Source organism: Buteo buteo, chromosome 16 (assembly GCF_964188355.1).
Source record: "Buteo buteo chromosome 16, bButBut1.hap1.1, whole genome shotgun sequence".
NCBI lineage: Eukaryota > Metazoa > Chordata > Aves > Accipitriformes > Accipitridae > Buteo > Buteo buteo.
Genome location: NC_134186.1, coordinates 21,060,112 through 21,075,912, shown reverse-complemented (window position 1 = coordinate 21,075,912; position 15,801 = coordinate 21,060,112). Strand labels below are relative to the sequence as shown.

Below are 15,801 nucleotides of genomic sequence, written 5' to 3'. Positions count from 1 at the left end.
GACAGAATTCTTTTTGTTATTAAAGCAGTGGTTGAAGGAAAACTGGTTAATATTTAGAATTTTCCCAAAAGCTTTGAGAAAAGTTAAGCATTCACAAAATGAGAGACAAAATATTGTATTGGACCAAAAACTGATTGAGATGGAAAACAACATTAGGATTAAATGTTCAGTTAGCATTTTGGTTAAAAGCTAATCTAGGTACAGAAGGCATTTCAGTGTACTAGGACCTAGAATGTCAGTGTATTCATGAGTTGCATTTAAGTATTAGTTGTATATCAGGCTGTGTGTAAAATGAATCATTGGGTTCAAACATAGTTTGTAATGTCCGAATCATGGCGGATAAATAACCACAGCAGGCAAACTCACATTGATTAACGCAAAGTAGTGTTCATTCAGGAAGAAAATTTGAATTACTTATACATGCGAGTTTCAAATTAAATAGGTCTGCTCAGGAAAAATACCTTAGAAAATAATTTTCAAAGGCCCAGTGAAGATTTCTCTTCTTAAATAAGATGTAAATTATGTTAAACACAGGACTAAAATGAAGAATAGTGTGGAGATTATTATAATCCCCTTGTATAGATCAATGATACAGTGTTCTAAGGAATACTATATGCTATGTGGATCCAACATACACCTGTAAAGCATGTTACAAAATGAAAGGATTGAGAGGAGTACAATACGAATGATCAAAAGCCTAAAATTCTCCCATGAAGTCAAATAAAGGGGGAAAATGTGATCGCTTATGCCAGAGAGAACAGGAATGAAGGCATGAGTACAATCTGTTATGTACATGAGGCAACGAATTGTAAATAAAAACTGTAAAAAGTAGAGCAAATAGAAGTTTTCCATCTGACTAGTTCTTAAAGAAACAAATGGATATTAAATGAAATCAAGGACTGAAATTCAAGACTGAGAAAAGATAGCTCATTTTAGTGTGCATCTCATTGAAACACAGGGTATTAAGACAACAAGACTCTGAGATATTAGAATTTGTATTCTTTACAATTCTTCCATCAAGTGAGATGTGTTTGTTGCTGTGCTTACTGTTCTTGAGAAAATAATATTGGTGCTGGAAGGTTGGCAGGAGGGAGGTGGTGTAATTTAGAGGGCTTTTTGTAATTTAGAGAGCTAGCAAAGTTTCATAGCCATTTTTATTACTAACTTTTGGGGTTTTGTTCTCTGTGGGAGGGTTATAAACCTGCTCAAGGTCACATATTTTTCTAGTTCTGGTAACACAATCTATTTTCATCTAAGTTTCTTGTCAAAGGACTGCATCAATCTTTCTTAAGTTGCTTAACACTGCTCTGTGTGGAGACTTCTAACTATGTAGCTGAGAAGTTAGTGACATCTCATGGTAACCATGGAAAATTACAGGTAATTTGTGGTAAGGTTTGGGCGTTTGTAATTTATCAGACATTGCAAACGTTTTCTGCATCAAAATTCTTTTTTAATATGTTTGTACATACCTCTCACATTTAATTTTTCAGTGTCATTATTTATCTAGAGACTAACTCAAGTATTTGTAAGCCTGAAATACTGATGCTTGTCAGTTAGCTTCTGAAGTCCAAATGTTGTAGTGTGTAGTACCTATATATTTGTCACTTACAAACCAATTGTATTACATTATTGTCTCTCCTGGTTTCACTTGTTTTAGGTACAAAGTCAGCTACAGAGTATGCTAATGGTGGTTATGATATTGTGTCACCTGCTCCATCAGTATACTTGGGCACATTTCAAATTTTGCATCTCCTGGAAGATCTAAAGATGGCATTGGAAATGCTAGAGGATCCTCAAGAGAAAGAAGCATTGCGAAATCAAATTCCAGGGGCCACAGCAGTGTGTATACGGGAGTGGTTTGAAGAGAATCTGGTAAGCAGTTATTTATAGCTTTTCCCTTTTGTTTGCAAACAGCATTGGTTCAAGTATTTTGATACTTCAGTTATTTTTATAACAACTGAAATCTGCATACTTAGAGAGCTGCAGGGGATGGTGAGCAATCATAGAAAGCTGAGGATATTACCACTTTATGTGCTGATTACTAAAGCAATGTAGATATAGGAGTGTAAGATGTTGGTAAAAGACCTTATTTTGTCCTTGGTGAGAGAAAAGATAGTAAAAATGAACTACCAAAAAAGTTACCTTTCCTGTGGGTTTGTTTGGTTTGGTTTGGTTGGTCCTTTGCTGGAGATAACAAACAAGTTTATAACGAGTTATAAAACTTTTCATTTTTAAAACACTAATTTGGCATTGTCTGCTGAAGGGACAAATTCAAACTGGATGATTCTCCTATCCTTTTCCTCACTACATTTCCTTTACCTTAACTGTCAGTATTATGAATCTCCAAAGTATCTTGTACACCAGGCAGTGGTGGTAAACACAGGAAAGCTCTAGCTTCCGAATGTGAGACATTCCTATTGGGATAGATGGAGAATAAACAGTTGACTACCTGGAAAAGATTGAGGCTTACCAAGTGAGGAGCAGATCTTCAGACAAACCTTAAAAGAGGAGACCCATTGGATGTAAAGAAAGAGAAACAGCAGGTCCTGACAGAACACTCATCTTCACCAAGCCTGTCACTGCAAGTGAATAGTGGTTTCCTAATGAGTAAAAGCTACCTATCACTTTCTCAACTTCAGAAAAGTTTTCTAGATGAATGGATTTTCTTCTGGCTTTGTCCATGCATGTGACTTCTACGTAACTGTGTCTGTAGCTTCTGGTTCAGTGTTTATCATCTGCTATAGCTGCCCTGTGCCTATTGTAATCTAATGTTGTTGGAAAGGTAGCTGCTTTTCTTTGAACTTGTCAACTGCTAGTTTGTTGGCATTCTCCACAGAGTGCAGGTCTATGGCTGGAAAGTCCTGTTTGGGACCGTATGAGAGAAAGGAATGAGAATTTGATACCAGTTTTGAAAGCAAAAGGTGGAGGCAATGTTTAATTTGGATTTACAGTATTAGAGTCCATACCCTCAGGCCAGCTCTTACTGAATTCCTGCTTTGGCAGAAATTTTAATGCTTCTTCAAAGCTTTGCAAGAGCTGAAAGATATTTTTAATGCATAAAAAGCATAGATTTGCAGAGTTGTTCACAGTAAAGTTGGCCCTGAACCACCAAGTTGAAGAGTTTGAATCTGGTGCTCTGGCTTTTGGCCCTTCTGTTGCAAAAGTATTAATTAAGCTAGCTTTTCAGCTCTACAAGGTAGGTAACACTTGATGTTTTGACTCCTCGCATTTATATACGTGTACCTCTTCTTTTTTATGGGAAACCAGCCAAAACAGAAGCCACAGTTCCCTCTTAGAGTTGCATTTTACTGATGTCCTAAAAGCCTTTTCTAGTGCATCAAAAGTAGCATTCATTTGATAAAGCAATTGGGCAGTCTGGATTCAGAACCAACAGAACAGGGAAACTGGTGGTATAGAGTATCTCTAGTGCAGTATGTTGTGACCACTGTTTTTAAAATATTTTGCACTGTTCTGTGTTGAACAATTCTGCACTTCTTTTAAAGACATGCACAGGGAGGGTAGTGCACAGTTGCTGTGACTGTTATTCAAAAATGGGTAGTAATTTATGTATTTATAGACCTTTTTTTATATTTTTTAAAAATGCAAGTAATTTGTAAGCATGCACACAACTTCCGTGGACTTCAAATTTGGAAGAGCTTTCTTCACTGACAAGCAGCAGTTTCACTTGGAAATTGAGAAGTCGTCTGATAAAATTCAGCTCAGTTCAGTGAAATGGAATATGTATTTCATGGTTATGTCCCATACTGAAAATTCCTTAATTCCAGCCCAGAGTTGTGAAACATGATACTTGATACGTGAAAAAGGATAGTCAAGATAGTAAGCTATGGAGAATGAGAACCCTCTAGCTCAATGAATCCATTCCCATTGGAAGCCTCAAATGAAGTTTGGTAATCATTAGTCTATGAAATGTTGGAGTGTCATAAAAGAAATCCTGCTCAATTCCCATGGTTTAAACACATTGAGATTGAAGTGGTTTGCTGATTTATTAAAGATTTAATTAACTAGAAATCAGTGAACTATGTATTTAGGATCAACATCAGCAATACAACAGATAAACCAGAATACTAGATGCTTAAGAAATGTTAAGGAACACCTACAAATTTCTAAATGCTGTTCTATAACTAATTCCAAAAAGTTAAAATCACACAGACATGCACACATACACATTCACAGTTACACGCACACCTCTCTCTCACAGCTGATGTTGGTTACAAGTATGAACAGCCTCTTTTGTGAAGTGGGTTCCCCTATCCACACACCTCCTATTGGACACATGGGTGCTTTAGTGTTTGTGTGTAGCTGTGGAGCTCCCTTCGGTCTGCTAACCCACGCGCTGGTGAGCAAGCACCCCACGAGTTCCCACAGGCACCCCTGAGGTGTGGGTGCCCAGTTGTTGCAACTGGTAACTATCAGGCAAAACATCATTACATAGAAAATACCAGATACTCTCAAGTGGAATTTGCTGCAAAGTGTCTTTTCTAAGCATTCTCTTTAAAGCGTAGGCTGATAATTCAGTACAGAGATTTGGAATATATTTTAATTGTTGTATTCAACTGAAATGTTACATAAAACAATGTTTGATATCAGTAGCAATAGTTGAATTGTAACAAACTTTGGAGTGGATGGTGAATTTATGCTTTTGAGCTGTTTTTTAGAGCTATTATAGGTTGGATTGGAGGGGGAATTTCTTTTGTGGACAATTATTTCCACATCTCTTTATTTTTGGGGTCCATGTACCTTCCTTTGAAGCTGGAGGGCTGATCTAGCATGTACTGAATAAGCTACTGGTCTTAGAGAATTCAGCAACTGCTTTGTTTCTAACATTACAGGAATAGGTGAGGTCAAAAATATTCCCAGCTTATCCTGACTAGGAATACATTCGAAAGTAAAGATACAAAAAGCAATCTGACATTTATTTTAAAAGCAGATAATAATGCTCCTTTCAAGAAAAGAGTGTTATTTTATGACTCTTCTTCACTTATATGCGTGCTTGAAAATTGTGGTAAAAAACATGGCAGCTGCCATCCTTAATCAAGAATACAATATGCCTTATGGAAATAATTTGAATTTGTGTTTTGCTACTGCCCTATATTGGCTTTCAATGGGAAATGGCAGAAAGGGGAGTCAGAAAGATGGCTCAAGACTAGTTCCTGCTGGATAGTATCAAACAAAAGCATTTAACAGGTAGCATTTTGGTTTAAGCAGAAGTACAGAATAGAAGGCCCAATTACTTTCTTGTGTGTTCCTTCTGCATTAGCAATCATCATAACCTAACGCAGCCCTGAAAGCTCTCTGAGGCAGAGTATGGCTATCCCCACTAGTTCTCTTTGTGCTACACAGCAGTACTTGGGATTGCAGGTTAGAGGATAGAAAGTGACTGAACCTTCTTTATATTGTTTGTTTGTGTTTGAGTATCATCTAGAAACTAGAGCTCAATTGTACTAGAATGGGAAAAATAACTTGTGCAGAAAATTGCCTCTTGGCCTTACAATTGAAGTAGCTTTGCAGCTTTGGTAATTGCCACTTAGCATGCTGAACTACACCTAGTGTTTAAATAAATAAGACTGTGGAGTTTAGCATTTTGGTGAGCTTTGAGGCACATTGGCTTATTACTGATCAGTCAGGAAGCTTTTTGTTGTTGTTGTTGTTGTAACTTACATTCTTTGGTCTGTCTGCTATAGGTGTGAATACCAAAGATGTGGGAAAATTTAGATATGCCTAGAGTGTGAAAACTGTAGACATTGTGTTTCATACCTGATACTACCTTGCTTACTTCCTCTTTTGAAAGCATCTGCTTTATTCCCTTTTTATGGAACCATTGGTGATGATTTGGTGTTTCAGTGATTTGGCGGAGTTGGATTTTGTGCTTATCCTCTATGATCCTCTAAAGAAGAGGCATGCCATTTGTAGAACTAAAGGTGTGCTTTTTGAAAAGGCTCCTTTTTGCGTTTCTGTTGTCTAAGATCTGTGAACATATCAGGTTCTTGAGTTTACAGTACAACTGAGCAGAGTAATTGTGTTGCTGCTGCTTTGAGATAGATGAAAAAGGTTTGACAAAGTAAACGCTGAATTTAGAAAGATGATTGCTATGTATCATAGAATGAGGATTTAATAGTTGCTGTAACTGCACAAATCTTTTGACAAAGCTAAAATGGAATAAAGCATCATTAATTATAGACTTTTAACTACTTAAGAACCGTATTAAAAATTTTTGCCTTGAAGTGAATGTCTGGAGTGTTTTACATGCTTTACGATTGTAAATTCTTTGGCCTTAAAAACAGAACAAAAAGATCTGGGGATTATCATTGAGAGTTCATGTAAAACAATTTTGTGTATGGTTTCAATGCTGCTTGTTAAATATTTTAGTATTGCTAGTGACCACATGATATATCGCAAAGCAGGTAGTAATTTCAGCATTAAAAATTAACTGCTGCAGTAACAACTGACTGTTTGACTCGGTGACCTATGAGAAGAATGTATTTAGTTACACTTTCATTTCATAACTCTAAATGAACTTCTACACTGTTAATTCTTTTTTTTATTCTATACATCTTTATGGAGCCCTTTCCTGAGTAAAGAGGAACCCTAGTGTTCTTACAGTGATCATAAAACGATTGTAAGCATGAGTGAAAGCCTCATTTCCAGGATTGCAAAACATGATCTTCCTTCCACTGGAACATTTATATTTAAAGCAAGCCACTTCACCATGTAGCTTTATATACTAACCCTTAAAATGCTGATTCTTTAAAACTCATTAGTATTGTCCTGATTATGTTTTTTCTTGGAAGCCTAATTCTGGAAGTCTTCTAAATGTTCTAAATTTGAGGAAACAGGAAGGGGAGAAGAGCAGAAGAAATAATAGACGACTGTGTGGTAGAGGCAATTTGTTAAAATAATGCAATTTGCCTTATGATATATGCTGTGCTTTGTCTCATTTCACAAAAAAACCCTCTGTGTTTTTGTAGTGGTAAAACCAGACTTTTTAGCAGAAATAGGATAAATTTCTTAGAGTCTTGATTGCCATTTGGTCATGATTAACATTCAGAAGAGATTGTTTCCACTGTGTGTTAAAATCAAGGAATTTTTTTTTCCCCAGTGTCTTCACAGGGACTCGGATTAAAACAGTAAACCCCAGTTCAGAATTCTGACTTGGTGGTGTTTGTGAAGTTTTGAAATTACTTCAAAGTTTTATTTTAAGTATGTGTTAAAGTGCTCTGCTGAAACATAATCACTGGTCTCTTTGTTTCACTTTTGTCTACGATTCATTTTAAAGAGTTATCTGTCCAGAACAGAGGCAGAAAATGACTGCAATACAGGGCACTTCAATATACTTGAAAACATGCTTTTATAAAAGTATCAATAGGATTTTTCAGCAACAGCTGAGTGGGAAGAGAATATATTCTGAGCAATGCCAGTTAAAGCGGATATATTTATCTGCTGGTAGATTTGACTGTGGGACTTGGCTGTTGAGAGTCACGATGGATCTATATATAGCTGAATCTTCCCATTGCCAAGTGGTATTAACACATGTTAAATTGAAAATGGACCAGTAGAGCCTGCTTGGGACAGTGTAGAAAAGCCATCATTCTATAAGCATTCACGTTTATTTTTGCCAACTTGAAACATTAGATGGACGTGCTTTCTGACCAGTAAGTAGTCAGAGTTGAAAGTTGTATGACCCAGTCCTCTGCTGTGCTCCAGCTCCTTTTCAATGAGTTGACGGTGCATGGAAGCCCTGAACTGGAAGATCTGTTCCCCTCTGAGTTCCCCAAGCACGTTAGAGCAATTCACAGCACACAAGAAAGAGCAGAGATGTGTCCTTCATATGTGCAGCTATTTATGAATACTAGAGAGTGCCTTGGAACTAGTGGAAAGGGGGTGTACACAGCTTGCATGGAATTTTTCTAAACCAGGCCTAATTTTTTTAATGTTCTGTGGTTGCTTTGTCTGGGAGTCAACCCTATCATCTCTGACTATGACTGCTTACTGTAGTAGCTGTCAGCAGAGGTAGGAAAGTCTTCTCTGCACAAAGAACTAATAGAAGCTTGAAATAGCTTTGCAGTGAGTAGGGCTGATTTACATCTCATTCTTAAAATGATATAGTGAGGTGGTTTTGGCATTTTCTTTCACCCTTGTAATGGTCGGTAACGCTTACCAGAGCCACCTTTAAACTACAATGACCAGGAGTGATTAAACAGAATTGTGTTATGGCCTTAGGCTTAGAGTACTCATGGAAGAGAGGTGGTATTCCTGTTATAAAAGCAGGGCCTGTATTTTTATATGTTAAGTTTTCCCAAATTTCAAGGTAGATTACTGACATATTGTGAAGTTTAGCCCTTGGGGGCAAACCTCACCTATGTGGGCTATCCACACATTGATACCGTCAGAGGAAATAGAGGACTACTCTATAGGAAGCCATGATTGCATACGGAAATTGCATGTTAGCCTTCAAAAGCATTAATACAATTTATTCAGTTCCATTTATCTAAGACTCTTTCAGTTGTTGGCTTCAGTGCCTTCCTTTGCACTAAGTGGCTGAATATCACATTAGTTCATCTTTCCTCTTGTGTCTAATGTTACGCATGGTGTCCCTTTTTCATTTCACATTATCATCTGTCACTAGAATTTCCAGCTGCATTGCTTTTCACTGATTTAGATATGATACACTGTATTAATTTAACAAACATTACTGTATAAATGCGAGTGCTATGAAGTATGTGCTTTTTTTAAGTGTAGCTAGAGGAAACATTGGAAGATGTTTTCCATAAAGTAATTAACAGAGGGATTGGTAAGAGACAATTATTTCATTAAACAATGGTGCTACCAGATAAGGTATAAAGGTAATGGTCATGTAAAGAAACTGGGGGCAAAATTTTCTTAAAGGTACTGTATTGATTTGGAGGTATTACTTGAATGTTAGAGGAAGGGCATAAGTTTTAATTATTTCTGTATATAACCTTTATTCAGATTTCACAGAATTTGGATAGGTTGACCTATCTTATTTGCTAAATGTTATCAGCTATGACAAACATGGCAATAATATAATTCACAACAAAATTATTTCATTCTCTTTTGGAATAGTACGCTAATAATAGTGGCAAACAGGCTTGTATTTAGTTAAAATGCAACTAAATATATTTTCAGGTTTTGTGATCTTTCAAAAATGGAAACATTATACTTATTCTAGACATATTATGCAACATGTTGGCATAGTACTCTTCTTCATAAGTAGATAAACATGTGCTTTATTTTCTTGAAATAATGAAATGCTTAAGAAGAAAATGAATATTCGTATATTCCTTATCAGAAAAAAAGGACTTGTAAAGGTTTATCTGCAGGTTATTCTGGTTTGGGTTTTTAATTTTTTTTTCCATTCTGAAATTTAAAAGAGAAAATCTGATGTGTGTCATCCTGAGGACAGGCAAAATGTTACTTGGTAATATCATTGATATATGTGCAAATACTTGGTAAATGTCCTGTTTCAAATGTTTCATATACTGATTTACTGCATATTTAGTAATTTCAGTAGTGCTTTTAAACCTTTCAGACACAAAAGTAAACCTGAATTATTGTAGTATCTTGTGTGGTAGAATGTAAATATATTTCTTCAAATATTTTCTTTATGTGTCAGTGTACTCTTTTTCTTGCTTATAGCAACTGGGCAGGAGTGTTCACAGTGATTTTGTTTTTCTCTTAAGTAGAAAACATTTTATAGTTTTTATGCAAAAACATAGTATTCAAGTTTCTTACAATCCACATTTTCTTCTAAATAAGTTTCATGCAAAAAGTTATAGCTCTTCTAGAACTTGGGCTGGAAAAAGTATTTCAGCATATGGCAAGGAATGTTTGAAACTGCCAAGAATGTGCAAATGTCTGTGGATGAATTAATAAACAGTAAGTTCATCTAAGTATTGGTAATACATTCTTTATGCAAGCCAAGGGAAGACAGCTAGTTATTACTTGAGCAGTAACCAGAAAGGACATAGTAGTGCTAGAGATATGTGATACCATGCAGCCTGCAGATGGGAATGACTCCAAAGATGTCAGCACCTGTTTGAAGTATTACCTCCCCCCCTCCTCCGAATATGCAATAAGGGTGAGGGTTACCCATGCTGGCTTGGAACTAATGGCCATCTAAGTCTGATTATTTCTGAAATACAGATTTTAATCAAAGAATTAAGCCATTAGGATTGAGTGCATTTTATGCAGGGAGAGGATTATTTGTTCATGTATCTACATAACATTATTTCTAGTCTGTTTCCCAGGATACTAGTCAGTTGGGTTTTTTTTAATTATCACGAGTAAAGCAAATGTGCTCATATACAGAATGCAGTTGTTGGTTTTTTTCTTTTGTTCCAGAGGTTTCATCTTTCTCTGTCACTTAGGCATTATCAGTTAGTCATGATTAAGACTCTTAAGACAAATTATGTTGCTGGAGATGCTTCATCTAGATTTCTGAAGCCATTCCTCATCATGTAAAAAGGATTTCTTCTTCCATTGTCTTTTGTGCAAATAGCCTAAATTTCTTTTCACACAAGAATTCCTGTGCAGGCATATTCTCTCCCTCTTTCTTCACTCTGAAGCGCTTGCATTTTTCTGCAGCATGAGAATCACAGGTGTGTGAATTGGCATGCTGAGGAAATTTTTCTTTTTTAAAATCTGGTCTTAATCACTTTGTTTCCAAAGCAGCCCAAACACTTAGGATTGGGAAGAGCGCAGAGTAATGGATGTAGGAAAAGTTGATAGTAATTCTTGGGAATGAGTAAATTTTTGTGGCATGCCCATACTCAGCTGGACTCCCCTGATGAGGCTGGGAAGACACGTAGTTGGTCATTTCAGTTCTGGCCCTGAAAGGCCAAGTGTATGTTCTTGTGGTGTTTTCAGAGGCTGATGGGTTTTGAAACCAAAATGATCTAAAAGTTATTGCTGAAAAGGAAGAGAGATGCTATGCTCCAGGGACCTGGACCCGATGGAGGCTGAAGAACTTCTGCTCTGCTTCCTATTCGCTTACCCTCTAACCTCCCAGGCAATGGAGTGCCAATACAAGAACACTATTGACAGTTTGCATTTGTGCTGCTCTGAAAGATCGCAAAAACCTGTGTTTTAGCACAAATTTAACTGAATAAAAAGTAAAATTGCTAAAATAACAGTAATAAATATGATTTTATAATGTTCACAGGGCCTCAGCTGGATGGGAGAAAGAGGGACAGTGGTGGAAAAGCAAACAATTCTGTGCTTCGTCAGCTCCAGTGTTGGTAGAAGAGGGATTACACCAGACAGTCAGATTGCCCTTCCCTCCACAGTTCTAAGAGGATTTGTGGATGTTTTCTTGTCTCTTCATAGGTCTGGAATGGAGGGACATGAGACGTATAACTGATTGTTTAAAGCATTGTGTTACTTTCAGTTTCAAAGCTGTTACAGCATGTCTGTTTGCCATTTGAAACAGATTTAAAGTTGTCTTTGAAATATATGACATTCTGACTAATAAAGTAATGGGTTGCTCAGTTGAGTGTTTTTTATGGGTTATGTATCAGCAGACATTCATGTGGCTAGCACCTTTTTTGTTCGGCAAATGGAGTTTTTAGCTCTATCAACAGTGGCAGTAATCAGTTTTCTATGGAAGTACAGAATTGGCAAAGAAATCCTAATGGGTTTTCATACAGCTTGTTGGAGTATATAAACTTTGTTAATTTTAAACATTTTAGTGCCCTACATTGCATTTATATTGCTGTAATGTGTGTTTTCATTTATTTTTGGAGATTACACTGGAGAAAATAATTTGGTGGGGGGAGTAATAGCTAGATCATTCTCTCTCCATGGGGTAACACTTGAGGGTGGTGGTACTGCAGTGATAGTGGGGGATTTTTGCTTGTTTGTTTCTTAATTCTCCATTGAACTAGAAGTTAGTGCTCAGTGAAGAACTACACACAGACATGGATTTCCTAAAAATAAGAAAAAAAAATACAGTGGTAGCCCAATGAAGCAATCCTCAGATTGCAACATATTTTCTGTATTTTCACACTGCCCAGAGAAGGTAACCTGCTTTTCCAGTGAAATGGAAAACTACTCTAAGCAAATCTGGGGCAATTGGTTTGCATGCAGTTGGTGTCTGGAACTTTTTCAGGCCAAAGCTCAAGCAGGATGTAAAGCTCAGCATGCAGGTGACAGGCTAAAAGTGAACATGTGACTGCCTGGAATGTATGTTGTCAACATTCGTGGCTGATAAGATACAGAAAATTCAGATACGTTTACCTTTTAATCAGGAAGAATGACTGTAACAGAATCAAGAGGCCTTTGCATGAAATCCAGGACAAATGACAAGGCAGAAATAAGGTATGTTTGTCATTTTAAATACTTCTAAGAGGAGAGATGGATACTTGCCTAGCTGCAGACACTACACTGAGGCACTAGTAAGTGGAGTAACATAGTTTTCGTGTAGTTTTTTTTAATGAAAAACAAAATCATTAAGCAATGATATGTGGTAGAATGTTTTAAGAGACGTATGTTTCACCCTTCCTTAAATAAGGCTGAAATGAGAGTCTTAGAACCTATGTTTTGAAATGGATAAAACATGGAACTTCAGGCTCCGTAGTACTGGTGCTATGGGATACACAATATTTTGAGGTAAAGTTTGATGTATTTGCTGTTCTCCATAATTAGATAACTAGTTTTCTGGGGAAAAAAAAATGCCTTAAGCTGTAGGGAGTTCATGTTTAATGTCAAGAGAACCCCTATTCAGTCTTCATTCAGTTTGTCAGCCATGACAGAGGCTGTCATGCATAGAGAAGCATACTATATTAAGTGCATCTTAATTTTTATGATTTTTTCAAAAAAATGGACCACTGACAATGTACTAAGGCTTTTGCCAGATGGTGTGATCTATTCAAGAAATATCTCCTCTCATCAACTTCAAGATAGCATAAAAACTTCTACAACCAGCGTGGAGTAAGTATGTTCTATTTACAGAGCACCCCAAGTCCTCTTCAGATCTGTCTTGTAGCATGGTTTACTTTTGGAAACTGGCAGTTCTTTTATCTTGTCACATTTACTGGTGTTTTTAGGTGTCCTAGCAACTTTAGGAGACTTGTAGCACTAACTTTCTGAAAACCATTCATATTTTTCTTGTCATGTGACAGGTAATAAATACATGAAGAAAGCTGGAAGTCTAGGTTTATATCCTTCCCTCTTACTTTGTGTTATGGAAGATTCTAAAAAGAGGTCCATCAGGTCGAAAGGATCAAGAATGGTTGAAATAATAAAAGCCCACATCCCTTGCAGAAAATCCTTCATGTATCTGTGACTTCCACTGTTTGCAATGTGGTTAGATGCCTAAGTGAGGCAGGGTCCCTGTAACTGCTTTTCAGGGTTTACATACAGCTTCAGACTTTGAGTTCTTTGTATATATCACTAGTAGGATGGGCAGCTTTGACACTGGCTCTTCCAAATTGCTGTTTTACTTTGCCTTAAATGCAGGGGTGAGTTTGGCTGGGAAGATAAGGAAATGTTCTGATATCACAAAAATTCCATGGAGACAGCTGCATTTTGGTCTTAATAGGCATTGCCCCAGCAGTTGTCCTTGTGTGTGTAACAATCAGTTGCCCATTTAAGGCCAAAGCCACTTTCAACTAGTGGGAGATACAATACTGGAAATTGGAGTTTATTGGGAAAAATTAGAACTTAATCATAACTACTGTGTGGAGGCACTAGAGGACACCGCAGTAACAGGCAACGCTTTTAAACTTCCCTTCTTGCCAGAGCATTGCTTTGCATACGCATTTATCTTGGTGTTGCAAGTTTGAAAAGTTGCCATGCTATGAGACTTCAGCTTCAGCAGGAACAGACAAAAATCTTAGAAGGGTATCATCATCTTCTGTTAAGATGGAAAATTGCCTCTTTGGCAATAGCAGTATTTATGGGATAATTAACTTATCCACAGGATCGTCCTTGTATCCCTCCTCTTTTATAATGTCTTTTGAGAGGACAGGCAAGTAATTCAAAGAGCAAAACTTATTTTTAGGTTTAGTCTGAGCCTGAAATAAACTGAGAAGGCTGAGTAGTGTTACGATAAACAGGGAGTAAAAAAGAGACAGGAAATAGGGGGTCTTTAGTAATGAGTTCCAGCCACTCTTGAAACAGAAAGCCAGAGAAAGCATTACTTGAAAATAGTTTCTCAGTGACAGCTTAATAATTTTTAGCTTGTTATTCAACATTAAAAGGGAACAGTTTCTGCAGATTTATACTATTCTTGAAAGATCTTTTTTAAAGATCATTTAGCAACTTATTTTTTGGCGTTTTTAGAGTCACATTGTTCTTGTTGCTAACCGATCTGCTGTTTAAAAAAACCAGATGTTTGGGGGAGAGTCCGAAGTTTATACAGTTGTGTGTTATGTATACATCTGTGAGAAGCATTTGGGATAAGACTGTGGGACAGAGGCAGAAGATTTAGCTTAAAATGTGAAAACACTTTCAAGATTTTAGAAGTTGAGGGTTGAAAGGGGAAGAAGTCACAGCTATATCCTGTAGAACAAAGTAGTGCGCTTGCTTCCAAAAGTTTCTTTTAACCCTGGGAATGTGACTGCTGAGATGGGCCCAAAGCATGGATGGTGAGATTGATATTTACAAGCACTTCACGTGGCTAAAGAGGGTAAGTGATTTGCTGGGCTTTGTTTTCTCTTTGTAAATGCACATTAGCAAAGCTTAGTCAGAATTCTCAGCTTTGTGAAAGGAAGCGCATTGAGTGCCTCAGACATAAAATATTGTAAGTTTCTTCACGAGAAATGAATTAAAGACATTTCTTCATGTAGGAGGAGGCGGCTTAGGGAGGGGGGAGAGAATCAGCTGTCTTTGTCTTTAAAAATGAAACTCTAGGATCAAACTTTGAACAAATGGCATTAGATTCTAGCAAGTGCTCATGCTTTCCTGAGATTGTAATACAACAAAGCAAATCCTGCCTGGGAATTTATGGCAAAAAAGGAGAATATGTTGTTTACCATTTTGTGCTTTAAAATTAAAAATTATTTGCACTAGTTCTTCATTTAATCAATTCTTCATCGGGGTAGCTCTATGAGACCTTTAAGGATGCCTTTGTTTTGGATAAAAATGGTGGTACTTTTTTCCAGTGCATGTTACTCTGATAAAATTGTTTTTTGAAAAGTCAGTGCTGTTAAAATCCTAATTTTCTGATGAACTGTCTGAACATGCATTAACTGCATGAGATTGTTTTTGTCTTCCTATAAAAGAAAAAATGTAGGTTTGGGCAGTTGTCTCGACACCTTGGAAAAATCACTTTGTTTTTGTCAGCTTTTAGATTTTTAAGTTGTAGGTATTTATTTTTCAGTGTTTGAAAAATCCATGAATGAGATGTGAATAGATCCTTCACAGTAGACTGGGTTTTTAATTACAATATTAAGTTAATTGTGTGTCATGTAAGCAGCACATCCTCTCATTATACTTTTAAAATCTGTTTTAACCTGTGTGTACTTTTCTTGCAAATTCTATGCACACCATTTATGTTAGTGCTTCTGTATGGCACTGGATTAAAAACACACATGTATACATATGCACAAGCAGTCTATTTTTTTACTAGCTGTATAAACATAAAATATAGGTAAATACTTATGTGAAATGTAATTCGGAACCTTAATTTGGGTAGTTTTGTGAATGAATATAAAATATTCATGATATAATGTTAGTCTTTGATAAAAGCTTGAGAATCCTGAAGTTAATTTACAAAATATTTACATCAGGTTCTGGAAACTTTTACATTTCAGGAGTGTGGAT

The 15,801-nt window shown here is 36.6% G+C and overlaps 1 protein-coding gene across 19 annotated transcripts in view; it reads left to right on the top strand.

The window, feature by feature from the left end:
* The window catches only part of PPFIBP2 (PPFIA binding protein 2), a 112,514-nt gene that overhangs the window by 38,261 nt on the left and 58,452 nt on the right, over window positions 1-15,801 (top strand). For 16 of the 19 annotated variants that reach the window (XR_012653183.1, XM_075048148.1, XM_075048161.1 and 13 more), the window contains one exon: window positions 1,658-1,872. Coding sequence is in view for 17 of the 19 variants with exons in the window: in XM_075048148.1 (XP_074904249.1) it covers window positions 1,658-1,872 (215 nt within the window). In the remaining 2 variants the exon portion in view is untranslated. Of the gene's footprint in view, window positions 1-1,657; window positions 1,873-12,284; window positions 12,355-13,818; window positions 14,666-15,801 lie in introns of those variants that run through there. The other 3 variants (XM_075048168.1, XM_075048164.1, XM_075048165.1) reach the window with 3 other exon arrangements.